We start from the raw sequence: 26,104 nt of genomic DNA on the forward strand, positions 1-26,104 counted from the left end.
AGGTTGTTTTAGTTTTGTTTTGATTGTTGAAAAAGCATCCAGTGAAGTTCCATGAACAACCAATGAGGGATCCCCCCCCCCCAATTTCTTCATGGCCCCACTGGATAAAAATTCAATGGCGAAGACCTATAAGGCAATACAGTGGTACCTCTGGTTGTGAATGGGATCCGTTCCGGAGCGGCAAAACCCAGAAGTAACCCTTTCCATTACTTCCGGGTCGCCGAGGGACGCAACCTGAAAATGCTCAACCTGAAGCAAACGTAACATGAGGTATGACTGTATGGTAAAACAGCACTACCTGGTGTGTGCAGGTTGAGAAGCCTGGACTAAAATCAGATGCTGGAAATTAGTTCATATTCCAGTACTGTCTCACTCTGTACTATCACCGTGTTGTCACACCAGTTGATGCTGCAATGCACTCGCCCTTTTCATGCGTTGAAAAGAATGCATGTGAGCAGAGAGTGTAAACAGTGTGGCGGTCCTGGCCCACTCATGGGGCAGGGTGAAGCAGCTGCCTAGAAGCAGCAGAGGCCCCTGAGGGGACACCCCCATGGATGCTCCACCAGTCACTCCATGGCTGATGCAAGAACCACTTCTCCCGCTGGTGATGAAGATGGTGGAGCAGGCAGAACAGCCATGTGGGATGCTACTTCCTGCTTCACCTCAAGTGGTGAGACTGGATGCACTGGCTGTGAATACCTTCTCCAGCCCCAGTCTTCCTGTGTCAAACAGAAAGGTCAGAAGGTGTTTTCTTGTTTTTAAAGTACGCTCAGCATCAAGTACACAACAGTATCAAGTACACTTAGAAGGCTCTTCATGATGAATGAACCCATCTTTAGGTACTAAGTAGGGTTCACAATTTCAGGGAATCTGACCACATCTTTAGCTATCAAACTTGATTCTACGATAAGAGAGAGTGAGCTAGTGTCAGAAAATGGCAGCCAATCTGCTCAGCAGCTTAATGAAGTATGCTTCCTAGGAGCAGGAGGGCATCATACCGACTGTGTGACTGTCAGTGAAACAAGCAAGGATGTAGACACAGCACTGCTGGATCAGGGGGAAGTAGGAAAACTGAGGCAGAGTGTGTGCGACATCTTGTTTAATAAGGTGGGAAACAAAGGGCAAACATGGAAGGGTCATCTATCCCCTGCTCCTTACTCCAGACAACCAATCAATGTGAACTGCAGTTGCAAGCTGGATTTTGCATTGCAAATGTATCCAGTTCTCTTTCGAACTTTTTCAACCAATGTTTATTCCAGGGAGACTATTCTAGAATGTTGTATCGGCAACCATTGGAAACGTTCTTTGGATTTCAACTCTAAATTCCATGTTGCAGTCACCGGAGTTTGTACACACAACATTCTTTGACCTAATTAGGTGGCTTTCCTATTATCCGTTGCTAATATATTTACTGAATAGCATCATATCTTCTCTTAGCCTCCTTGTTTCCAAGCTAAAAAGGACAAGCTCCCTTTAATCTCTTGTCACAAAATGAATTTGGATGAAATTATCTAAACCAGCTAATATTATTTAGTTCTTTTATCTTCTTCGTTGTGCTCTCTCAGTCTCTCGTTCTCTGGCAGGCATCTAGACCAGCTTTAATTCTTTCCTATTGAACTTGGTTACTAACAATGGACAATACTATTCCAGATGTAACCTCGCCAGTGTCTTGTACAAAGGTCCCAACATTCTCCTGTCCTTACTAAAAATGCCTAATTGTATAATTGCCTAATTAATCCAACTATGTAATCTACCCTCTTTGTATAATCATCACATTATACTTTTTTTTCCCATGCAGGAGGATGTAATGGTGCTTACCACCAGCTCAGCCTTCCACACACTCAGCAAACATTTGCACATGCAAGTTTATGGATGTAGATTCCATGCAGTGGGCAGCGCTGCCTTTTGCAGGGTTTCCAGCTGCGCAGAGAGCAGCTACAATATGCATAGGCCAAGAACAGAGACAGCAGGCACAACCCCCAGTTGGTCTGTTGACAATTCTGTGATCTCGTCAGTCTGTCCTGGATGCATTCGCTAAAATTCTTATATCGTTGTCCTTACAATAATGATCAGTTACTTGAGCTGTTGAATTCGGTTCTTTATTTCTCCACCTGGTGAAGTCACACAATTAGTGTTGACTCCAGATCTTGGGTGGGTCTGTGGTTGGACCCTAAGCAGAACACCTCCATTCCTCCTCGTTCTTCTGACCACACCCTCTTGCAACAATTTGTTCCTCTGCCCAAAGGGCAAGGCAAGTGCAGACCTTCTCTTTGCATTGCTCCTAAATTCAGAGAGTGCCATTGAACAGGGAGCAACCATGAGGAAGAGGAAGGATGCGTCGGGGAAATACCCTCTGCTAAGTTGAAGGCTTGAGCCCTATGATGCCAACCTTTGATGCCCTGCATCTGGTTCACACAGTGTATTAAAAAAAAAAAAAAAAAAAAAAAAACCATCGTGTTAGCAATGCCTCCCAACTTTGTATTTATTTGCATATGTCATACTCGCTCCACCTCCTGCTGTTCGATTGTCCAGATTTCTGCATAAACTTTCTTACAGAGATAATTACATGATTCTGTCTAGGCCAGCAAAGTATGAATTTCTGTGAATTTCTTATTCAAATGCTCCACTTGAATGAAAGTGCATGGATCGATACAGTCATTCTGTGTTGAGCTTTCATCAAACCTTCTTAAAGCTACCTATTTGAAGAAAGAAAGAAAGAAAGAAAGAAAATACTACTTTTTCCATAAAATTTAATCTAAGTTGTGTCCACACAAAGGGGAAAAACACCCTCAGCAGTAAGGTAGAAATTAACCTAATCGAAATTATTGGATGAGAACAGAATGCCACAGGATCTAATTCATGTACAATTCATATACTGATGATAGGTTTTACTGGACCAAGTGAATGTATTTAAAATATTGAACATTAAGACCAAAGTTCAGCCGAGTCGACAGCTGAGTAACCATTTTTTAAATGAAATTCATTATTGTTGCCCTGGCTAGTCTTAAACTACAGGACAAGGAAATAGAAGCTCCCCTATAGTCAAACTACACCAAACATTAACCCTTTAATCATCTTTTAACTTGACCACTTCCACATTCTAGGATGACAGGAGGTGAGTGACTTGACTAATATAGTGAAAAACAGCAGGATTTAGCTAGATGTTGCAGCTGATCAGGAAGTTATGGGATGGTAGTGTAAAAGGCCTCTTCCACATAAATCTCCATGTATTAACATGGGATGGTATTTTTCAAATGAAAAGGAAAATGCAAATTGCAGGATGCTATCCATTTGAATAGATTCCCCTCCCCTATTGTTACCCTGTTAAGCTCTGCTGGGACATGGAATAAGCAAACTGTACAAATATGAATACAGTAGGGTGCTTTCTTGGGGCTTGCAGAATTTGCAGATTACTACTGAGTGTGGTGAAGTCATTATTTTTCTCTTAGGATGTCTGGTTTTTCCTCTTTGAAAGCACAGTATTCAAGCCCAACCAAAGTTAACTGCAATTGCTGCGTGCTTTGCAAAATCTGGTGCAGAACAATTTACACTGGCCAGAGTTGCAGATGAACGCACGTATCAAAGCAATTTCAAAATGTTCATGTTCAAGATTTTCCTGCTCTGTATAAGCTTTGTAAATTGGTTTTTTCCCCTTCAGAGATGTTTGGCATGCTGGGTTTTGCAGGTCTGTCTTCCTGCCACACATTCTACACCTGGACGGTTCTATAATTGATAACATAATTATCAGCAGAGTCATATTACTTCACCTGGAACATTCTCAACCATTTATCACAATGTTGATCTTTATTTTAAACATTAAAAAAATCGGGCGATCATTTATGTCTCCCGTGCTCTTTGTATTTATTCAAGAATATTTAACAGGAGACAAAAGGTGACTTATTCATTATTCATCCCGAACAAGGCAAGTATGGCAATTTGAAAAGCCTGACATTTGAGCTTTTTGCCAACACTAGCAAAATTATATCCTTCCCATTGTAAATCAATGAAGTAGAATCATTGTGCACAAAAGAATTAAATTGCCTTGTCACTTTAATAAGGCCACCTTATATACATCCTTCAGCCAGTGCCATTGAGCAAAGAAAGAGTGTTTCCTTTGCCTCAGCTGCCTTAGATCTCAGTAGGGTTTCCAATTAAACAAACATCCTCTTAGTCTTTAGCAGCACTCTGGGCAAAGAGGAGGAATGAAGTTAGGATGGCATTGGCACGAACCTTCTACCAATGGCACATACCTATCAACGTGGATTAACACTCACCATTCCTCCCTAAAATTTTTTTTTTTGGGGGGGGAACTTTTAACTGGTCTACCCATTATCAAAATGCGAGAGAAGCACTTGAAAAAAAATCCATTGAAGATTTTGCCTTCTGGGATACAAATATTAGTATCCTGGACAGACTGTGTCAGTGCCACCAAGACATCATGTCCAATCAAGCTGAATACAAATGGCATGAGAAAGAATGGGAATAATTTTCTGTATTGCTAACCTACGACTCTGTTATTATAATCAGAACTGGGTCCGTCCCCCCTTTTGCTAGCCTAACCCCTTCAGCACTTCTCTCCCTAGAACGTTAACCTTTGCCGTTGCTATTTTAGTTCTCTGAGACAAACAGCGATTTGATGATTCAGAATCAATGGTCCTCCTCATCCATTGAATCCATTGCACACTGACATTCATGGAATAAAAGTGTATACTCAAACGACATTTCCCCAGTCCTTGAGAAAGAGAAGGAGATGGGAGGAAGAGAATACTGCCATTAATTTCTCTCCAAGGGCAGTCTTTTAATAGAATCTTCATATTTCAAAACATGTTCAAACTGCTGCAACCTCAAATTTATGTGGGGCATCAATATTTGGCATTGTTTTGATATTGTTCTGAAATATAGATAATGGGATGGTTAAGAGGGGTGGGTGGGAAGGAGGGAGAAAAATAAGACCATGGCAAGGAGCCTTGAATAGTCTCAATGCCGCCAACATTTCAAGTTTTCGTCAGAAAATGTTAATACCAAATGACCTTTTTTCTGAAGGGCGTTTTGAGGAGACCAGGCGAAAAGATCATTTCTGTAATATGGTTACCATAGTGATCAGCCCTTTTTAAAAGGCTGGAGGGGGGGTGGGAGAATGGATGTACATTTGCAATCAACTAGTGACTATAACAACAAATGGGCTTGATAAAGCAACACTTTGAATTTAATTCCAAGCAGCAAGGATAGCGGGGAAGAAAAGAAGCTATTCAAGGAGGTGGACAAAAGGGACCTTTGGTAACATTTATGATGAACTGAGAAGCATTTTGCTTGAAAAGGATATACTTGAACATAATAGCAGCCAGGTTTCTCTTCCCAGCTATGATTTCACCATACGTACTGGAATAATGAAACATGTGATGCAGTGATTCTCAAACTGTGGGGGTTGGGGCGACAGAGCTACACCATACATTTAAAGGGCAGGACTTCCCCCAAAGAATCATGGGAACTGTAGTGTTTACCCTCACAGATATACAATTCCCAGGATCCTTCACAAACCACAGTTACCAGGATACTTTGGGGGAAGCCATGTGCATTGAATGTGTTTTAAATGTGCGGGGGAATCTACTGTAGTGTGTCAAGAAACACTAGTGTGCTAAGAGATGAGCAGATATATGAACATAGGGCCATTGCTCCATCCACCTCAGTACTGTCTACAGCAGCTTTTCTCACCCATGGGTTTCCAGATGTTTCCGGACTACCACTACCATAATCCCTGACTGCTGCCCCTGCAGTATGTGAAGTGGGGAAACAAGTCCCAATTGATTCTAGAATAAAACATCATGTGTACACACCCTTTGGGAAAGATTTTGAACCAAGCTTTTCCTTTTTTTTTACAAAATTTTATTTTGTGTGTGCGCGCACCATGCACACACCTCCCCTTCCAACACAACTCCATAACTGCCTCCTAGGATTTTTTGTTTTTTTGTTTTCTTTTTAATGGGCATGTTGCAGCTATTCTAAAGCAAGCACAGTAAGATTTTAAAAGGGCACAGTTGGTATTTGTTTAATAAGACCCTATTGTTTCAGGAGTCAGTGCTGGGCAGGCTCTTAGTAAGCAATGAAGTCATCACGGCCAAATTAAATCCAAGTTTGGTGTCCACTTCTGTCTTGCCATTCTACAATTCAGTGAGGGCTAAACAGAACAAAATGACTTGCTTTAGAAGCAATCAAATCCAGAAAGAGAGAGAGCGAGCAATTCTTTTTCTGACATGTCCACTTCCAGTACTAACCCTTCCTGTCCCAATCAGTACTTTGAGTGCTATCTGCTGGAAAGATAATTGATTGATTGATTGATAATCCACACGTTCATAAAAATATATCAAGGTAGTATACAGCATTTAAGAATAAAGTCAGCAATAAGCATCCATTAAAACATAATCAAAACAACAGTCAGCTTTGCTTCTCTCTGTTTCTCTTTTTTCCAATCTTCAATTCAGTTCTCTGCATTTTTTAAAAAAAACAACCTCATGAAATGTCTTTAAAAATTTGGTGCAAATTTCTCCTAACACATTTTTGCCTGTGATTCTGACTAATGGACACATTTTTGCTAGCCATTTCTCCAAATATTAGGCATTTCTGAATGTTATGTTTACTAATATGTTCCTTTTTATTCATGCACAGTTTCTTCTAATGCATGCCTTAAAAAAAAAAATTGGTTGGTTTGAGAACTGCATTGCAAAATTTGAAAAAAAGAAAGTGTGAATTTCAAAATATGGCTGCATTTCAGTTTTCTTACCGTTTCGAAAAGTGCAGATTTGATTCATTCAGTTTTAAATGTGAATGTGAATCAGATTTCGCCCCCATCCCTAACAGGGATGGAATCTGATCTGGGAACTTAAGTACACTTTTGCTTCTATGTACATATCTGAATACCATCTTGGACTGCCCTGATGATCACTACTGAATCAGATAATGAGAAAGCATTCAGTAAAACGTGTTCTCCTTAGCAGAGAGCACGTGTTGCGGTGGGGGATACAGGCCACCCCATTTGTTGCTGGGTGGATGTTTGGAGAGACCCAGGCAGGGAATGGTTAAATTGGGTTGCTGGGGAGATTTGCCTGTTGCCAATTTGGAGGAGGGGACAGAGGTTTTAAATGCTGGATGCCCAGCTTTGGGCGTCCACTTGGCTGCTTGCACCGGATCACCCGCCCACCCTCCCTGAATTGGGGAGGTTGTTTGCTTGACCTTGCTATGCCTGTCATGGGGTCGTCTGCCATTGGGGCAGGAGCCTGGTAGGAATTTTGTCCATCTGGCTGATTGGCTGGTGCCATTTGGTTTTTGCCTACTGCGTAGCAAATAGTCACAACTTGTAAGGTTGGCGGTTAGGCATTGGTTAAAATTGGTTGGTGGAGGGGTAAGTGCCTACCCCTCCAATGGTGGTGCGGAAAGGGAATTCCGTTAAAGGAATCCAGGGGCTTGTGGCTTGCCATCCTTTTCGTCCTAATCCCTGGCATTGGACTTGGGCCGTGAAAGCCCCCAGGAGCATGCCGGTGAGAAGTGAGGGACTGATGCCCAGCTTCATTTCTCCCCAGAATTGTTTCCCTGACTGGCTTCCGCTGGAATCCGGAAGTCAGTTCTGTCCCAGGGGCAAGGACAGATAGTCGTAACCAATGTCTAAGCAACTGCTCACATGTGTGTATTTAAATAAAGTTGTGGCCAAAATCATGCCAAAAACCTTAAACAAAAATTGATGTGTGATATGTGAGTTATTGGGGGGTGACTTGGGGACCTCGACACGCAATTGCTTCCACAGGGCAACACACACACAAAAACCACTTACTTTTCATATACCTGGAGCTAATCTTCATCAGACTCTGCAGAACTGTCACTTTCATCTGATGAACTTTTCACTTCATCCTCTAAAGATGACTTTCTCTTTTTACCTGCACAACAACTGTTTTGAAATTTTGTTATTTGCTGTTAATAATAACCAGGGTGGATTTGATTTGAATAAAATAGATTTAAATCATGTCAGTAAGAATTGATTTAAATCATTTTTTTACAGAAAGACTTATTCTTGCTGGTATAATCTATAATTTACAACCAGATGAAGGTTTCATGTTTGGAATAATAAATTTTCAGAGTAAATTTTACGGTTATATCAAAAATTACTGATTTGGTTATACTGTTAGAAGATAGACAGATAATTATGAAATTATTGTGAGGTTGAATAAGTTAACTGTTTATATTTGGACAACTTTTCTGCTGTACTTTATTGGAAGGAGAAAAATAATCATTTCCTTAATAACAATTTAAACAATTTAAGTAAAACAGTAATATTATAGCATATGTATCCGTATTTGTTAACTGATTTGGTTAAACAATAAAAAGAAAAATTTAGACTAAGTTTTAGGCACATATGAAAAACTTAAAAAATAAATACCGGTACTTATTTCCTGATGAATAGCCTTTAGATTATAATGTAACTTAAATAGAAACTATCTTTAGAAAGATTTTTCCTCCGAAAGCATTTTATTTTAAAAATTAAATTTAAATTTTAAAAATCTAGTTTTTAAAATCATTTTTATCCACCATGATAACAATAATAATAGTACAAATTCCACACTGCACTGTTGGATTGAGGCGGACTTTATGTTAAACCAGTGGTTTTCAAACAGTTTCAGGAATCCCTGGATTTTCTCAAAAGCTCATTAGCAGCTCCTCAGCTTGAAGATCAGTAATACTAGAAGAGGCAGTTTTACAGTAGACCTGTGTGATCATACTGGGCATTGCGCAGCAGAGGGTGCCACAACAATGCTGTAGAACAGAGTGAATGAGGCGGAATGTGTGTGCCAAATTTTAGCATCGCCCAGGGCACCACCAAAATTTGAGAGCCCAAAGTCCGCCACTGATACAGGCCAAGTTTCCCCAAAGATTAAAATTTAAAAACTCATTCTCTATCACTGATCTCACCCTGCAGTGTGCAGTCCCAAGATAATATTGGGTTCATGCGCTTTTATGTCAGGGGTGTTCCAATGTTTTGCCCTCCAGCGGTTTCGGACTACAATTCCCATCAGCCCTAGTCCACATGGCCTATGTGGGTGTGTTGGGATCTGTAGTTCACATCATTCAGAAGGCCACAGGTTACCCACATTTTGCTATCTGAGAAACCATTCCAGGGGAAACCTTACTTACAGGTGCTTCTCGATGGAATGGGACCCTGATCTTACCTGTAGTTAAGCTCTTAATACCCTTTTGATGAAAACACAGACATAAAACCAAAGAAAATTACCTTGCTTGTCCCAGTGCAGCATGCTGATTAATTTAGGAATCTAAATTTAGAATTCTACTGGTATATCTTGGTGTGATGTATTCCCTCTATAGGGAAATTTTTTAATGTCTACCATTTTATTAGGTTTTCATGTATGTTGGAAGCTGCCAAGAGTGGCTGGGACAACCCAGTCAGATGGACAGGGTGCAAATAATAAAATTATTATTATTATTATTATTATTATTATTATTATTATTATTATTTCCCACTCTTCCACATAGACCACCAAACAAGAAAGCCCCCTCTTCCAGATGCAACCAGTTTAAGATATTACAAATGATCTAAACTTTCTTTCAAAGAAAATAAAAGCATTTTATAGGCTTTAGATGGAACTAACCCATTCATTTATTCAGTCAGTCAGTCCAAAACCTATAGCCCTCAGCCACACATCTCTCAATCTCCTCCTTTTTGTGGATCTCATACCTTCTTTCATGAATCAATATGAAGAAAAAAATAAAATCCTGCTCTCCTTTTCTAAACTATAACATTAGAAACGTTTTCTTGGGGCTAAATCCTGGAATATTTTAAGTAACTCATGGGAGGCCAATATTTAGCTAATCAAGTTTGTATAAAGCGTCAACTTACCTATACAGCACAAATATACAGAAGGCCACCATGACGATCACTATTAAGCAAATAAACGCTTTCATGTATTCTAAAAATAAAAATGCAACTTTCTTCAAATTTCTGACAGGGTGAAGTGTTAATTTTGAATTTATTTATCTTCTTTATAAAGGACAGCTTTGCTACAAGCATGCAATGGAGAGTTACATGGTCACTACAAGCACAGCAGTTGCCTACCTTACCTTGTGGTCTGTGCCACTGATTAAAACAGGCCTCTGAGAGTCATCCTGTTCTGCCTAATCCTATAGATAAACTTCCCTTCAAAGCGATTGAAACCATCTTCTGAACTGAAAAGCTACAGTTGACATCGTCAGACTTTTCCTGTGTGGCACAGTCTTCACTTTAAGAGGAGAGATGGTTCTCTCATTTATTTATTTTTTAAAAGGGCCACATTAACCAGGATATTTCCCCTCCCCCAAATCATGCGCACATACACAACTGTATATTTAGGCAACATTTCAGTTAAGGAGAGCTTCATACACAGCCTCTTCGGGTTTGTCTAAACAATGAAAGGAATGCAGTCATGAATGTTGAAGTCCATGGCCAGCCATTTATCCTGTATTTGAAGGAGTCAGCTCTTTGAAGCATTGATGGGTCCAAATAGTTTAAAAGATTGCAGTTAAAGTTAAAGAACCACAACACTTGGACAGCCAAAGTTTTCCCCACTATCATGAGATGCATTCTACTTCTATTTAATTTATAGTAAAGGTAAAGGTAAAGGGACCCCTGACCATTAGGTCCAGTCGTGGCCGACTCTGGGGTTGCGGCGCTCATCTCACTTTACTGGCCGAGGGAGCCGGCGTACAGCTTCCAGGTCATGTGGCCAGCATGACTAAGCCGCTTCTGGCGAACCAGAGCAGCGCACGGAAACACCATTTACCTTCCCGCCGGAGCGGTACCTATTTATCTGCTTGCACTTTGAGGTGCTTTCGAACTGCTAGGTTGGCAGGCACAGGGACCGAACAACGGGAGCTCACCCCACCGCGGGGAGTCAAACCGCCGACCTTCTGATCGGCAAGTCCTAGGCTCTGTGGTTTAACCCACAGCGCCACCCGCGTCCCTTAATTTATAGTAATTATTTCTAAATCTGAATTGGCACATATAGATTGGCCTATGCAAATTTTATGCAGATCTGTGTCCTCTGTTTGATGATGTGGTCATCCTACCAGCAGTGCAGGCCAGCTGAGTTGGGGAGCTGCTGTGGCCAAGGCCCATTTAAGTAGCCAACAAACAAAGCAGGTAGCTCAGGCCCTGCTAAGGCCCTGCCAAGTCAGAAGCAGCACTTACCGCCTCCATCTAGTGGAGACCCACAACCAATGGGATTGTAGCCCTGAATCCCAACAGACTCTCAACAGGTTTATTAATCTGAGTTCAGATGGGCCCAGCCAGGTTGAAGGCAATCCACACTGCCTCTGAACTGGCTCTGTGCCTCAGAGTCCCATGTTGTGACTGTGCATAGGATTATTTGGTATTCTCCTAGGTATTCGTTTTCACTGCATTTTGTTCTATCCTATATTCCAGAAAGTTGGCTCCCAAGGCACTTCGCAACTGAATTCCAGTGCAAAGAGAACATTGAAAATGCAATGCAATTTAAAAACAAAAAAGCAACCATTCCTGTGCAAAATCAAAGTTCCTTTTCCCAGTCTCCAGAAACTTTCTGCCTACTCCATTATATAGCCCTAAAACACTTAGGCATGAGATTGGCTGGCTGCCCCTAATCTGAGTTCTTTAACACAGGAGTGGAAATATTTGGATGATGAGGATTCCTCCCCCCTCCCCGCACTTTGTCTCTTTTTATAATTTTCCATGTCCCCATAAACCAGGGGTCCTCAAACTTTTTTAAACAGGGGGCTGATTCACTGTCCCTCAGACACTGTTGGGGGCCGGACGGGAAGTTTTGGAGAGTGGGCTGGCACGCTTGCAGGAGCTGGGCACCTCGGAAGCCAGGAGCCTGCAGGAGCTGGCCGAGAGCGGCACACGCCTCTTTCAAGGAGCACGAAGACGGAGACAAGGACAAGCTGGTGCCTCACCTTCATCTGCCGCCCCGTGCAGGTGTTTCCACCCCTTCATCCTCCTGAGGTGAAGGCCACCGCCTGGGCCACTTCACCACTGGCCTCATCGTCCTCCGTCATGTCAACTGCCATTGGAGCAGCCCGGGCCTTGCTGTCCTCCTCCAGGAACGCCGCTGCCGCCCCCTTCATGGGGACACAGAGTGGCAGCAGCCACAGGAGCACCAGGGCGACAGCGGTGGCGGAAGAGACTGAGCGGCGGTGGCTCTGCCAATCAAACACGAGCCTGGGTTACCTCAGCACAGCGCGGGGACGTCTCTGCCAATCAAACGCTGCGCCTGGTGCGGCACAGCATTTGATTGGCAGAAATGTCCACATGCCACACTGAGGTAAAACAGGAATGGCGTTTGATTGGCAGAGCCGCCGCTTGGCCTCTTCCTCTCGTCACCATCGGTGGGAGTCTCGGCTTCACGGCGGGTTCTTAAATGGCTGGGCGGGCCAGATTTAGAACCCTGGCGGGCCTGATCCGGCCCAGGGACCGTAGTTTGCCGACCCCTGCTGTAAACCTTGAATACACTACAAGGGTCCTGTTAAGGACTGGAAGAAACAACTGGGACATTTTGTCTTTCCTCCAGTCGCAAACTTCATGGTGCCATGTCTGTCAGTTTGGTAGTGATACAAAACCATCCACAGTACAGTCAAGATGGTGGATGCAATACTACTGTCCATACATACACATGTACATACATAGTATATTCATTACTAAATGATAGAAAAGAGCTCTCCTGCCAGAGAGAGAGATACTAGGACAGAGCATGCTCACTAGCCTTCAGGAGCCATGGGGTGTTGATAGTGTCCATTGGAGAGGAGGAAGGAAAAACGGGGTGGGTCGATAGGAGTTGCCTTGCTTAAGCCATGGGATCTTATAGGAGTCTTGAAATAAGGACTTGGGTGTAGGAGAAGTGCACACCATGAGTTTTAAGAAAAGCTCTTCTCCTTGTGCTATATACAATGAGGCTTCAAGAGGGAAGAAAGGGGAAATGAAAAGTTTCTTCTTTCCTACTCTCCAGAACCCTCCTGTCAAACATTTGTGATCATGCTGTATCACATCTCCTTGTTTTTGTGCAGTAATTGCCAAGTTAATTTGTGGCTGTACCAGGAAATCTGCTTTCTAGAAGCAGCCACAGAGGGATGACAATAATAATAATAATAATAATAATAATAATAATAATAATAATAATAATAATGTTCTTACTTGAAGAAAGGGGAATTTGCTCTAAAGGTTGGCAACTGGGCTTGAGTTTGGGCTACAAAATTATAGTTACTTACGTGGTACAGCTTTCTTATAGCACGTTTGTTTGTGGAAACAGCACCCCAACTCTGAACACTCAATTCTTGATACATTTTCACGGCATATTTCATAAAAGGGGAATTCACATACTTCAAAAAAGAGAAACACCCAAAGGTCCAAAGTGAATTGCAAGCATGATTTTTAAATAGATCTATTCAAATAAGTTAAGAGTTTTGCACTGCTGTTCTGTTTGTTTTAAATAGATTACGAGCTGCATTCAATAGCCTTAATCCTAAAACCTCATATCCAAAGACTTTTTGCACATATGTGGATCTGTCATGCTCCCATATGACTGATTTGGGACAGGGAAACCAAACTTCTCACAAAAATTCTGTGTCAAGTGGAATGCAAACAGCAGACAGATATTGTAAGACACTTCTGCACACAGATTTCTATGCTGAAGTTAACACAGCAGGTCAAAGTAAACGGGAAATGAGTCACTTGAGCTGAGGGACAGGATGAAGCCCCAAAAGATTAGATTCCAGCCATACCCCTTCCTCTCAATAGTTCTTCAAGTCGGAAGTTTCTTTTTCTGTACTCCTGCATCTCCTGACCCATGTTTCCCACTGACACTTCCTTCGTGGTTCTGCTTACTGACCTTTGCCAAGTAGACAATGGAGACTGTAACTCAGCAGTCTCTCAACAGATATGGATACCATGAACCACAGTGTCCTTCTGGACTGGCTGTTCAGGATAGAAACTCTGGCACACTTTCATTGCTACCTAGTATGCCCCACAGAAGGCAGTGCTTGTGGGACAATTACTCTGCCAGCATCCTGTGCATATCTGCAGGACCATATTTTGGAACACAGAAAGCTGAGCTTTAGACAGGCAGCCAGATCACTGACCCACCAAGCTCAGTTTTGTTGACAATGAGTGGTAGCTGCTCTCTGGGGTCTCGGGCAATGATCCTTCCCTGTCCTACCTGAACATGCCAGAATTGGACCAAATATATTTTGCATGAGAAGCAAATACTCAACCGCTGAGCTATAGTGGCTCTTCCCCATCCTCTCTATGTGAGAGCCCTTCACATATTTGACGATGGCTACCATATCGCCTCTTTTCCAGGATAAAGATACTCTTCAAACATTCCTCATCGGACTTGGTTTCCTAGCCCCTTTAGGGCTGAGCAATATCTGGTTTTCAACGTTGTGAAATTTCAGCAGCTAAATACCGCGATATGATATAGTATGTCTGACTCTGGTGTGTATCACAGCTGCTTCTTCTTCCCTGCCTAGCCCTACAAAGCCCCCATAACACTCCAGCTCACACAAGCTAGAGGAGCATCGGGACTTCGTTCAATGGCTCAGCTGTGGGACAGGAGGTTTCCTTAAAGGTGCAAGCAAGCAGGCAGATGGAGTCCATCTGCAGGCAATTTGAGCTGGGGTGTTTTAGCACCAGCTCAAATTGTCTGAAACTGGTATCGTGATCTGAATGCCATACCAGTTTCAGACGATTTATCAATTTATCTATGCACATATATATGTAATTTTTTTATTTTAAAAAATATATTCAAAGATGCCAGTTTCAACAGCCCCTTTGCTCTTGTATGTGTCCACTTGCATGCACTCTTCCCATTTTTAACAGATTTATATGTGGTTGCCACCAGAGGGAGCTCCCCAGCAGATAATATAACACCTGTACAACATTTGCCAGAAATCTTATGGTGGTGGCCTCAATTGGAAAGAACGATTGAAAACCTTTCCTGAAATAATTGAATCATCATTGTTTCAGCCAGGAACAGCACAGATAACAGCAAAATTAGTCCACAAATGTTGTAAAAGATGTTTGTTTTTAGCACAATTCTCCCCACCCCCATTTTCTTTGATCTGCTTGAAAACATAGATTTTATTTATTCCATTAAGGACTTCCAGCAGTGAGGCATAGCTGAATAGCTCATAATAAAACAATATTTACTACACTAACACAAGCTGCTTCCCTAGCTCTCTGTTTGATTGTTTTATTATGAGCAACAGGTTGGATACAACTCTGTACTATTAAAACACAGAGAAAAAACCAAGGTTTCCAGAACACTTCCTGTGTAACTTAATTTGTTCTGTATCCCAACAGTGAACGTGAATATAGTGCAAAGTTAACTTGACCGTCTCTTGCAAAAAGTCATCTTATTATAGGGTACTTTAATCAGTTCATGGCAGCAAAGCAGTAGTTTGCTAACTTCTTACCTGCAAACCCGTAACGGAGGAAATTGGTATTTCGTTTTTCCAGCCGATGAGGCAAGGGTGGAGATTGTATTGCCCTGTCTAACTTCAGAGGCGAAAGAACACACAAGCCAGGAGGAGACCACAATGTTAGGCAATACATTAAGAAAATAAGCCTTGGATTCTGCCCAAGTTCTTCCAGGTCTTTCATTAATGGGCTTAATTATACTGATCCGTAAAAAAATATTTAATGCAGTCATGTAAACAAAAACAACGGCTACATTCTTGTGGATTTGCCAACAGCTTTGATTCGTAAGTTCTTTCAGGAAAAAAATACTCAAGATATTGGTTAAGTGCTACTATTTCCATACATTTAGCAGGTGGCTGATCTACCTAGTGTGGAAACCTGCCTTGACCCCCCTCTCATGCTTTCTCTCCACCAAGTCTGCCAAATGATCTCCCCGCTGTCATGGGGAACAACTAAAGGATGCTGCAAGTTGTGACATCACAGTTGACTGTGTGTTGTCATTAAACTGGTTGCCTAGGGTACTTGAAGGTTGAGAGGATACGGGTATGGAAGTAAAAAATGCAACACAAAGCCTGAGCAAAGAAAGGAGAAGATGAGGTTTATAGCTCTCCCCGGACTCCTGCGAAACTGCCCATGGCTTGGAGAAGTTATCTCCTGCTTCTAGCTGAGAAGGCTGTACCACATTGTCCATACAGGGTATACTGCTAAGTTAACAGGAATTGAGCAGACTATGAAGCCTAAGGCTAAAGTGCCAGGTGGAGGGAAGCACATTCAGTGCTGGTACTGGTAAAGATTACAGCACAGACACTAGAAATTGATGAGCTAACTCCCTTTATATGAATGTAGAAATCTGTCTCAACTTGGGGTTGGGGATCTAGCCACCCAAAAAATGATTATGTACCAGTTCCTTTTGTGGCTGAAAAGCCGGGAAATTCCAGACATGCAGAGGGTTGCAATGAGAGAACAGGACTATTCATTAATGTTTTCCCCATTCCCTAGATTGCGGGATGATCTCCCCAAGAAAACTCAGCTTTCCAAGGCAAATACATATTTGTTCTCCAAAACTGATACCATTTTTAGCCCGTCTTAACGCTCCTCTTTTAATGGGGTGGAGAAGTACATGGTTTTTTGTGTGTGTGTTTGTTTATTTATTTTTGTTTATTTGGGGGGCATTTATATATTTCAATTCCTTGCAAGTCACTTTTCATCACAGAAAGATATGGGGGGGGGGGGGGAATCATAAATAAAAATAATGCACCATATCTCAAAAGTGTCAAAAGGTAAGCCTGGGGAAACCTGTTGAAAGTTTCGATTGTAAGCTCCTCAAGGCAAGGGACTGTCCCTTAAGCTCCTGCACGTTTGAACTAACATATACGGTGCAGTAATGTAATGTTAAACAGGGTTAGTTCCAGGATTGGGATTAGTTCCTATTTCCAAATTCACAACACCACTTAAGTATTTAGATATTTAGCCCCATGAAATTTACTCCCACTCCTGAAATTATGTGTGTATGAAGGCAGTTCATAAAATAAGCAGCCACATAAGCCCTTTATCGTCACAAACATTTATTTCCAACGGAAGTATAGCTGCCCATTTCTGGTTGCTGACAGCGAGAAACAATAAACAGCTGAGTCTTATTGCTTCGTGGATGGGGAATGTGGATTGCCTGTTCGATGGAAGAATCAACCATACAGCATACAGTATCAGAGACATGTGTCATCTTTTCGGGGTGACATTACAAGAAACACAAGAGCTACCTCCTTAGATGGCTCCCCTATGTTGGGTTCACTCCTCCTGTAACATGCAGTAAAAACAATCTTGACTTCTGATCTCATCACAAGTGTTCCCCCCTACTCCAAATCACCAGCTGAGGGGCAGGTAAAGTAACATATGTGATGCTATTAAGAGTCAGGCAAAAGTTTTACTACACAATAAGACAGGGGAAGAGCTCAGAACAAGGGTGCGTTCTGCTGCAGGATCCTGCCTAGACTCAGCAGTAAGACTGATATTTAACACCACCAGGATTTGAACTGATTCACTGGAGCCAAATCCCTTAGTTCCTTTGTCTTCAAGAAATGTTACGCAACCTTCAGTCTGACGCACTGACATGGTACATGATCACAATGGTAATTTAAAAGTATATACTGCCAAAACTGCACGTCATAGAGTCGCTGATTACCAACACGTTGCAGAGTCCCAGGCTGCAACCCAAAATGTCACAGTGCCGCGTTTCACCGTAACAGACATTTTATACAGACAGAGAAAACTAAAGAGACTTATTTTCATAAAGCACTGGGTTTTTCCCCTCATTCCTTTCTTTTTTATTTATTACTTGTATAAAGGGAATGGAGGTTATGTGGACTATAATTTCATTTGATCTTAAAGGATGGAGGGGATGATTTCTGCACAGTAGTGGAAGATCAAATGTCAGTTCTGAGGTTTGAGTTTTGCAAATGCTTTACATGCATACATTAACCTAAACTTGCTACGATCATGATAAAAATAAATAATACATTTTTTTCCATCCCAAAACAAAAACAAAAAACCCTACACACACTTGATTGGGACTTTTTGTTTTGACAGCAGTGCTTGAGTGTTCAATTAAAATACTAGCCAGCTGTATGTTAAAAGTATATGCACAACCATAAAAAAAAAAATGTACTACACAAATCATCTAATAACTAGCCATTAAAAAAACACAAGAGCAAGTACATCCACCTTTAACTAGTAATTCTGCATATTGGCATGCCAAAAGAAACTTAACTGTCTGTCTTGGATCTTTAAGATGCTAACTTGAATACAAAATGGTGTCAATTGTCACTGCATTGACAGCTTGGTGTTTTTAAAAAGCGTGTTAAAATTGTGTCTGAAGCTTTAAACAGACATAAATAAATTTAAGTTATTAAAACAGGCTGGTGAATACTGGGAAATAGGTAGGGAAATTACATAAAAAAATGCAACTAACATGTACTATGTCTAGAACAATTTAAAACAATCCAACTTGGAGCAGAATTTTCAGTAAATTTTAGAAGAGCATCAGGCACTGCCATGTCTGTCTGCTGCAATCATTACAGGAAGAAACTATAACACTATATCAGTCCTGATACATTGATCACATATGCATTCAAAATTACAGATAATATTTACAAAGTGTTTTTTGGGGCGGGTGGGGTAGCGTCATGGACTGCTTAGCCAGCTGTTGCACTTGCTGCAAAAATGAGGTAATTTAAATGCACACAAGTTAATTCTAGTTCAGTTCAGGGTCCATGCTATCTACACTTAAGTACAGACAGCTTAAGTGAATGGGTTATTATTATTATTATTATTATTATTATTATTATTATTATACATTGTAAGAAATAAAAATAATTTGATCCAGTTAAGTCCTACTTTGTAGTGCTTGTTATGCAACACTGACTAAATGTCAGAAGACTTCCCAGCTTGATTTGACAACTGGTCTTTCAATAGAAAGAAAAAGAAAAGAACAACAGCAAGTTTGTTATAAATTGGTTTCATCCCAAGATGGATCATTCATACTCTTTAGAACTTTCCGGACAAGTTTTTCCAACTCCTTGCGAGCTCTTTGTTCTTCTTCCAGAGACTTCTTCATCTTTTTGTTATCCTAACAAACAAAAGAGAAACATATCATGGTAACTTGGTCTGAACAGCTGGAAGATTAGTTTCTTATTGAGATGTTTGTATAAGGAGAAGACATGAGGATCTCATGGAGCACTAGTCTGTTGCACTGTAATATTATCCAGGGACCAGAGATATTTTGCCTCATGAGGTAAAAAAACATCTCTACATCAGTAGGCCCAAGCCACAAATGGAAGAAAAGGTATCATATTAGAAGGGGCTCCATTTTAAGTACATGAACAATGTTAAGTAAATAGTCATAAAGTATAACTATTTATCGGGTGGCACTGTGGGTTAAACCACAGAGCCTAGGACTTGCTGATCAGAAGGTTGGAGGTTTGAATCCCCGCAATGGGGTGAGCTCCTGTTGCTCGGTCCCTGTGCCTGCCAACCTAGCAGTTCGAAAGCACGTCAAAGTGCAAGTAGATAAATAGGTACCGCTCTGGCAGGAAGGTAAACAGTGTTTCCATGCGCTGCTCTGGTTCTCCAGAAGCGGCTTAGTCATGCTGGCCACATGACCCAGAAGCTGTACGCCGGCTCCCTCGGCCAATAAAGCGAGATGAGTTTCGCAACTCCAGAGTCTGTCACGACTGGACCTAATGGTCAGGGGTCCCTTTACCTTTACTATAACGGGGGGAACTCCACAAAACATTAAAATCATGGCAGTACTCGAAACTTAACATATCTCCAAAAATAATAATCTTGTACAAGGTAATGCTGAAATGTAGGAGGAAGTTATCTGTCCTGTCATCACAAGAATTTCCACTTGCACAACGAGACTTTCCCACCTCTACTACCCCTGTGCGCCCCCTAAATCTGTTCCCCAAATGCTTCAGAGCTGATCTAGGAAGGGCATGGGCTGTGCACAGAATAGGGGGTAAGGAGACAGGGAAAGCAGAAATCCTTGAGCTGACAGCATGATTACTTAACACTACTGAAAGGTTCATTTTATTCCTTTTAGTCTCTGACCAAGAAATCCTGATATTTAGGGATATATTTCACTTTGGAAACTTGGAACACTGAGAGCAAAAGGGCGGAGACTAGCCAACGTTCTAGACATGTGTACGGCATACATTTCCGCATCTGCATTACTTGGGAATAGCTTTCCGGGGCTTGTATTATATGGCTTTCATTTTCACGAACTGTTTACAATAATACATCTGCTTAAATGCCGCAACAGTTAGTAAGCATCAAAAGCAAAGAGAAGGCCATGTGTTTATAGCTGATGATGGGGGTAAGGGGAGTTGCGACAAAGCTTCACGTTCACTGTTTCTCGATAGGGCTTATGCATTTCCACAGTATGACTCGGCTTTTCACAATTAGTTCACTAGGTATTACATTGCCGTCAGGTCATAGGAGAGCAAAGTGCAAAGGCCTGGTGCCTATATGCCACAAGGAAGGACCAGCAGTGAAGAAGCAGGGAGCTGCATGGAGTAACGCTGACCCCACATTAGTAACAGTGATAGCAGTAATCAGCAAAGTAAGGAGGATATGTAGATTGTTGGCCCACCTTGACACCTGATAGACAGATCTAAAGGAGGCAGAGCACACTCTTCAGACATTTGCCATATAGCCCATGGTGCAGGAGCAGAAAGTTAATGCTCCTCCTTCAACCTCCACTCCAGCATTGATGCTATGAAACAGCATTGCTCCTGGGGCTTACTGATTCTATTGCTAACTCTTTGAAATCTTAAATGGCCTAAACCACAGCATACTGCCCCCTCCTAGTCTGTCTTGATAAAGGGTGGGATATATATCTTTTACCAACCTGTCTTAATTCCTGAACTTCATCCTTTAATGCATATACTGTGTCAACAAGACTTCTAAAACAGAAAATTAAGATAGAATACTTTGTAAATATATTACATTAAAGTAAATATAAAAATCACATCAAGAACTATCAATACACATTTAAATGAGAAGCCATACAATTTTTAAGGTGAAACAAAAATGGCCAACGTATTCCTCCGCAGTATCTCTTGGTCTTTTCTGGCATATTCTTAATTTAGCCTTTCTTGGAATAGAGGTTATACAACTAGGCAGCATAAAATCACTTTGCTTGGTTAGGGAGCAATCTGCTATAGCAGATGCTGTTCATCTGCAAATCCTCTTTGTTTTAATGGGCTTTGAGATGAAGCAACTCTTTAACTGCACATTTTAAAATGGAAACAATAACGTCAACCGGTACAAAAAAAAGGCACCTAGTAGTGATTCTATGTATCAATAAGAGCAGAAATCCCGGAGCACTCAAGAATGCCACCTTACCAACAAAACTGATCAATTCCCAGCTGGTACAAGGATGAAGGGAGAAAGATGCAAAGAGAAAAGTTAGAGAACCGAAGATTGTTGATATTAGTCTTAATGGGCTAGAGAGGAAGGGCAGTGCACATTTATACGCAAGTCAGCAATGAACTCCAGTAGGATATTCATCTGCTTAAATATAAAGCCAGTGAGTATATAAGGAACAAGTTTATATGCAGCTCAAGTTATCACACAAAAACGTCCTATGCTCAAGAACGCGGACTGCTTAAAAGCCATCATTTTGCTAAAAGAAATTTTAAAAATCTTACTTTTCTTCTATCACAGTCTGACCATTACTTTTTGTTTCTTCTACAATAATTTTCTCCTCCTCTGGAAGCAGTACTTGGGGAGCAGATTCTTTACGGGAGCCTAATGCAAAATAATAGAATTAAAAGATAAACATCCAGGCACTATTAAAAGCATATGAAAGAATAAGTTTCCAAAAACTGCAGGATTGTTATTACATAGCAGCTATTTGAAATATTGGACATGGGGACATATAATGTCTAGTTCTCTTTTTTGGAAGGGGGGCGTATGCCAATTACTACCATAGGTGTATTCACACTAGTTTATGTGAGACTGACCAACAAATTTGCCACTTATGTTTTTCCAGCTATGAGCAGATTAGATTAGCACTGCCTAGTTAAATCTAAGAAAACTCTATATAGAGAGCCTAGTAACATAATCAGGCAATAATGATCTTTCGCCAGTAACTTAATCAGGCAATAATGAATTTTCACTAATATAATTGAAATTTCTGTAGATACTGCAAAAGCACGCCATATGAAAATATCTTGGGTGGTTGTGATAGCCTGACTATATAATACACCTAATAAAAGAGGCATTTATGAAAAAATATTTAGGAATTGCAACTGCTTCAATGGAGTAGCCTGGCTCTAAAACTGGTTGGTCATTAGAAGAAAAATTGTAATGATGCTCCACTCTATTGCTAAGCATAATTCAAAGTATTAGCCTTCACTTTCAAAATCTATTTGACCTGAGTCACATAATATCGAGACTGCTTCTTCTCTTATTTGTCACTATAAAATTTAGGATCAAGGGGGGAAACACATTCTTGACAATATTCTCAGAACTAAACACAAATAAGGAGTAGATACAAAGGAACAACCATACAAGAGGTGTAGAGGAAAATATTTCTGCCACAACAGCTAAAGAAACACACCACCACAAAGCCTATATTGAGAATTGTTTATCACTTATCTGTACGAAATGTGTAGTCAAAGCCTCCTTACAACCTGGATGATACCAGTTTACCAGGTAGCAAGTTCCCATTTGGCAAATGGTCACTAGTTAAACCGAAAACCTATGGTACAGAAATCTTAATAAGCCACTTACACACAGGAGTTGTTCTGAAAATAGGATCAAAACCAGATCTTTTATGCTGCAAATGTAGGAAAAAGAAGATACAAAACAAGTGTTTTCCGTCTAACTTGCTCAAACTCAAGAACTTTAAGAAGTAAAATCAAAGGACAAGGCAAGGTAACATAAAAATAGATGTTCTTTTAAACAAGGAGTACTTCATCATTACCCAGAACAATTAGGCACAAAAAATATCGTTGACACATCACTGCAACTAATTTTAAAAGAATAAACACCATAAAAACCACCATGTCGTAAAAAGAGGCAACACTGAATGAATTGTGCTATTCTTTGCACACAACGATGACACATCATTAACTTTTTAAGTACAGTGTAAATCAAGTAATTTCTTGTTACTGTACTGAAATAAAGGATGCTATTGCAATAATGACACTGAAATTGATGACATGGAAACACTGTTATCCCTTTGTGTGTGGTAAGGAATGGCTATTTATTTCCAAACATTTTTATCAGTAGCTCCCTGACATAAATTAAAAACCTAAATCCAAACTATCAGTTCAGTCCCTTGGAAATTAGGTAACTATCATTTTAAAATGTATGAGATCTGAAGCACAACTTATTTCAACAAGTAATGCTTTGATTTCATGGATGTTACAATAAACGGAGAAGGAAAGGGAACTGGAAGGAATGTAAGCCTTATGGATGGCATCAAAAAAGGTTAAGTTACTAAATGTTTTTTGATACATGGTAAGGCAACTATCACAGAAAGTCATGAACAGATTCTAGCAAACATGACTACACAATAGGCCAGATCTGCTTCTCAGCTCTAATTTATTTACGTACTAAATAACAATCTAAACACAACCTTCAGCTTGACCTGCTATCACTTATTTCCCACTTATTTCCCAATAATAATGCACAACTTTGTTGTTTAGGATATTAAAACCATCCAAAACTTGTATCTTCTTAAAAAACATGCAGTTGCATGGCAAGAAAAAGCATGGTTTTGTAGTGACGGAATGGGCTGAAATGAAGGCACATCAAAGCTCTGTATACGAGAAGGGGAAAACAAAGACACTTCCACACTTTTGGTCTAGAAAAACCACAAAAAACCCACCAATCATTTCAAAACATTTTAATTACATAAATCCGAAAGGTTTATCTAGAGATCCCACAGACAATTCATTTAGCAACGGCTTGGGATGGAAATCTACTGATTGACCTACAGCTCATTTCACAAAATGACCACAACTTTTCAATATTGAAATTAATTTATGCCCATTGAAGTGAATGTTCCTAACTTGTATTTACAAGCCAGGAAGTAGTGAGCAAGTGGTAGTGACTTGTAAATGAGCCCATGTTGTGTTGATTTTCTTCTATTAATACAAATGCTTTGATTAACCCAACAGAACTTAAGTTCTTCTGTTTCCCAGAAGCCAATATAAGAAAGCCATCTATGCTGCAAATTTGCATCATACAGAATATATAGAAATGTGTAAACAACCAGCAGGAACACATACATATTTAGAATTACATTAAAACAGAAGCAAACTAAAGCAAGATAAACTTTTGCAACAAACAGGTGGACTGTTAATAATGGAAGAAGTTTTGAAAAACAATATCCAGCAACATCAAGAAATCAAGCCCAAGCCGCCCATGTTATAAAATTCTGCACTTAAAAAAAAAAATTACAAATACAAATAGCAGCTGCTGGGGGAGACTGGAGGGGACATTTAACCCTTTCCTCCCTTGCAGTGGTCCTCATGGAACTTGCTCATTTGAAGCTATTTGCATTGGAAGGATATATTCATTTGTGTTAATAAAGGATTTCATCCCAAAGCAAACAGCAGCTTTAAAAGGGAGTGATTTTCACTGACAAAATCCTATCATTCCTACTGAAGTTGAAAAGTGTCCCCAGATTCATTGAAAAAAATCTGGTAACCTTATGATAGAGCCACTGAAAGTGCTGTTTTAAAGATTTCTCCAATGTTGATTTTCAAGTGTGCATTCTACAGTAATCATAAGTCAATATACAATTAGTATTTTGCAAGTAAGGAAGTTGAGAGACTTTCCTGTTTTGCCTCCCGCTCCCCAATATTTCCACATCATGGCTTCTGGCTTCCTGCATTAAAAAAGCATGTGATTTACTCCTGCAGGCTCTTCATCATTTATAAAATAAGTGAATGTTCTTGTTTAACTTAAATTTAATCGGATTTGTAAATATACTTCACAGTGCTGTGTTACCAAAGTAAGGCATGAATATGTCTAAAATTACAACCACCAGCTGCTCTTTTTCTTTCAACTCTGTAAGAGAAGCTCTATTCCTTATATGGGGGTGTTTTGTTCCTTGAAATTAAAAATCAAGTAAATAAATAAATGGATTTTTCCAGGTTGCAATTCTAGAGGTAATCCTGTATGACCTGCATGCATGTACCTGGGAACAAAATAACTTAATTTTTATAACTGGGTAATCCAAATTCTGCACCATGACAAGTATAAAATTGGAACATATATAAATTAAGCAACATTTGCACACACACACAAAATGTGTTGCATAATGTTATGATTTTTACATTCTTGCATAATTTGAGTTTGCTTGCAATTAAAAACAGCAAGATCAACGAAGCCCGTCCCTTGATTTCAGTGGGACTCAAGCCCAATTTGCAAACTCCTTGTTTTTAAGTAAGATACTATAAATCTTTTGATTTGATTTACAAATACCTATAGATGTGCTTTGCAAAATGACATGTTCAATGGTCTTTAAAACTGTGGTAAAAATAAAACTAATATCGTAACAAGGTTAAAAACTATTGCAGTTTGCACTAACAATCTCATTACTTAGGAAATACAGAACACAGGACACACACACATGGCAATCATTATTTTATTCACATCTCAACTGGCACTCCAATAACAAATTCAGAGGGGCTTGCTTTGCTGATTGATATACTTTAGATAAACAATGCATAAAATCAAGAAAATAGCTGGTGAAAAGAGAGCGAGAAAAGACTAAAGGATTAACCATGATTAAAGATAAAACTTTCTGATCTGTAGATTTAAAACCAAACTATGGAACACTGAAAGGTATAAACCATTTGAAAAAGTTCATCTGAAGATATGTCAAAGTAAATAATCACAAAAGATGCCTGCACATCAATAGGAAGTCCCAGTCAAACCATTAGAACAGCACATTCATGACATGGCAACGTGGCTGAATTTACTGGGAGACAGACATGCGAAAGGGTTGAAATCAGAGCTTGACAACCTCCACACAAATACACCAAAGTAGCATCAGCCAAAGTTCTCTAGACTGGTGTCAAGAACATGTTTACATCCTCAGGG

The 26,104-nt window shown here is 40.3% G+C and overlaps 2 protein-coding genes across 8 annotated transcripts in view; both read right to left on the reverse strand.

Annotated features, from left to right (window-relative positions):
* Positions 1-2,519: 2,519 nt before the first annotated feature.
* Positions 2,520-16,913, reverse strand: TEX29 (testis expressed 29). Of its 3 annotated transcripts, none has more exons than XM_079973130.1 (5): positions 15,481-16,913; positions 13,276-13,386; positions 9,899-9,968; positions 7,823-7,936; positions 2,520-2,696 (listed from the first exon to the last, which is right to left on the reverse strand). In XM_079973130.1, the coding sequence occupies exons 1-4, from the start codon at positions 15,665-15,667 to the stop codon at positions 7,840-7,842; spliced, it is 465 nt and encodes a 154-aa protein (XP_079829256.1). In that variant the 5' UTR covers positions 15,668-16,913; the 3' UTR covers positions 2,520-2,696; positions 7,823-7,839. The 3 variants fall into 3 exon arrangements, with proteins under 3 accessions (XP_079829256.1, XP_079829257.1, XP_079829255.1); XM_079973131.1 differs by lacking the exon at positions 2,520-2,696 and adding an exon at positions 4,033-6,175 and having other exon boundaries at positions 9,899-9,938; XM_079973129.1 differs by lacking the exon at positions 2,520-2,696 and adding an exon at positions 4,033-6,175.
* A 119-nt stretch (positions 16,914-17,032) lies between these two features.
* ARHGEF7 (Rho guanine nucleotide exchange factor 7) overlaps positions 17,033-26,104 on the reverse strand; it is an 87,885-nt gene continuing 78,813 nt past the window's right edge. For 2 of the 5 annotated variants that reach the window (XM_079972590.1, XM_079972587.1), the window contains 3 exons: positions 21,691-21,790; positions 20,889-20,943; positions 17,033-19,106 (listed from right to left, as the gene is read on the reverse strand). In XM_079972590.1, coding sequence (XP_079828716.1) covers positions 18,984-19,106; positions 20,889-20,943; positions 21,691-21,790 — 278 coding nt within the window. In that variant the 3' untranslated portion in view covers positions 17,033-18,983. Of the gene's footprint in view, positions 19,107-20,887; positions 20,944-21,690; positions 21,791-26,104 lie in introns of those variants that run through there. The other 3 variants (XR_013837854.1, XR_013837855.1, XM_079972588.1) reach the window with 2 other exon arrangements.

The sequence above is a fragment of the Podarcis cretensis genome, assembly GCF_951804945.1.
Source record: "Podarcis cretensis genome assembly, chromosome: 4".
NCBI lineage: Eukaryota > Metazoa > Chordata > Lepidosauria > Squamata > Lacertidae > Podarcis > Podarcis cretensis.

Coding starts and splice junctions, on each gene's coding strand:
- TEX29 (XM_079973130.1), bottom strand. CDS start 15,667: ATGAAAGACCTGGAAGAACTTGGGCAGAATCCAAGGCTTATTTTCTTA. Junction 13,387..15,480: donor CCTCCGTTACGGGTTTGCAG/GTAAGAAGTTAG, acceptor TCTTTTTTGAAG/TATGTGAATTCCCCTTTTAT. Junction 7,937..9,898: donor TGTATATTTGTGCTGTATAG/GTAAGTTGACGC, acceptor ATTTCAAAACAG/TTGTTGTGCAGGTAAAAAGA.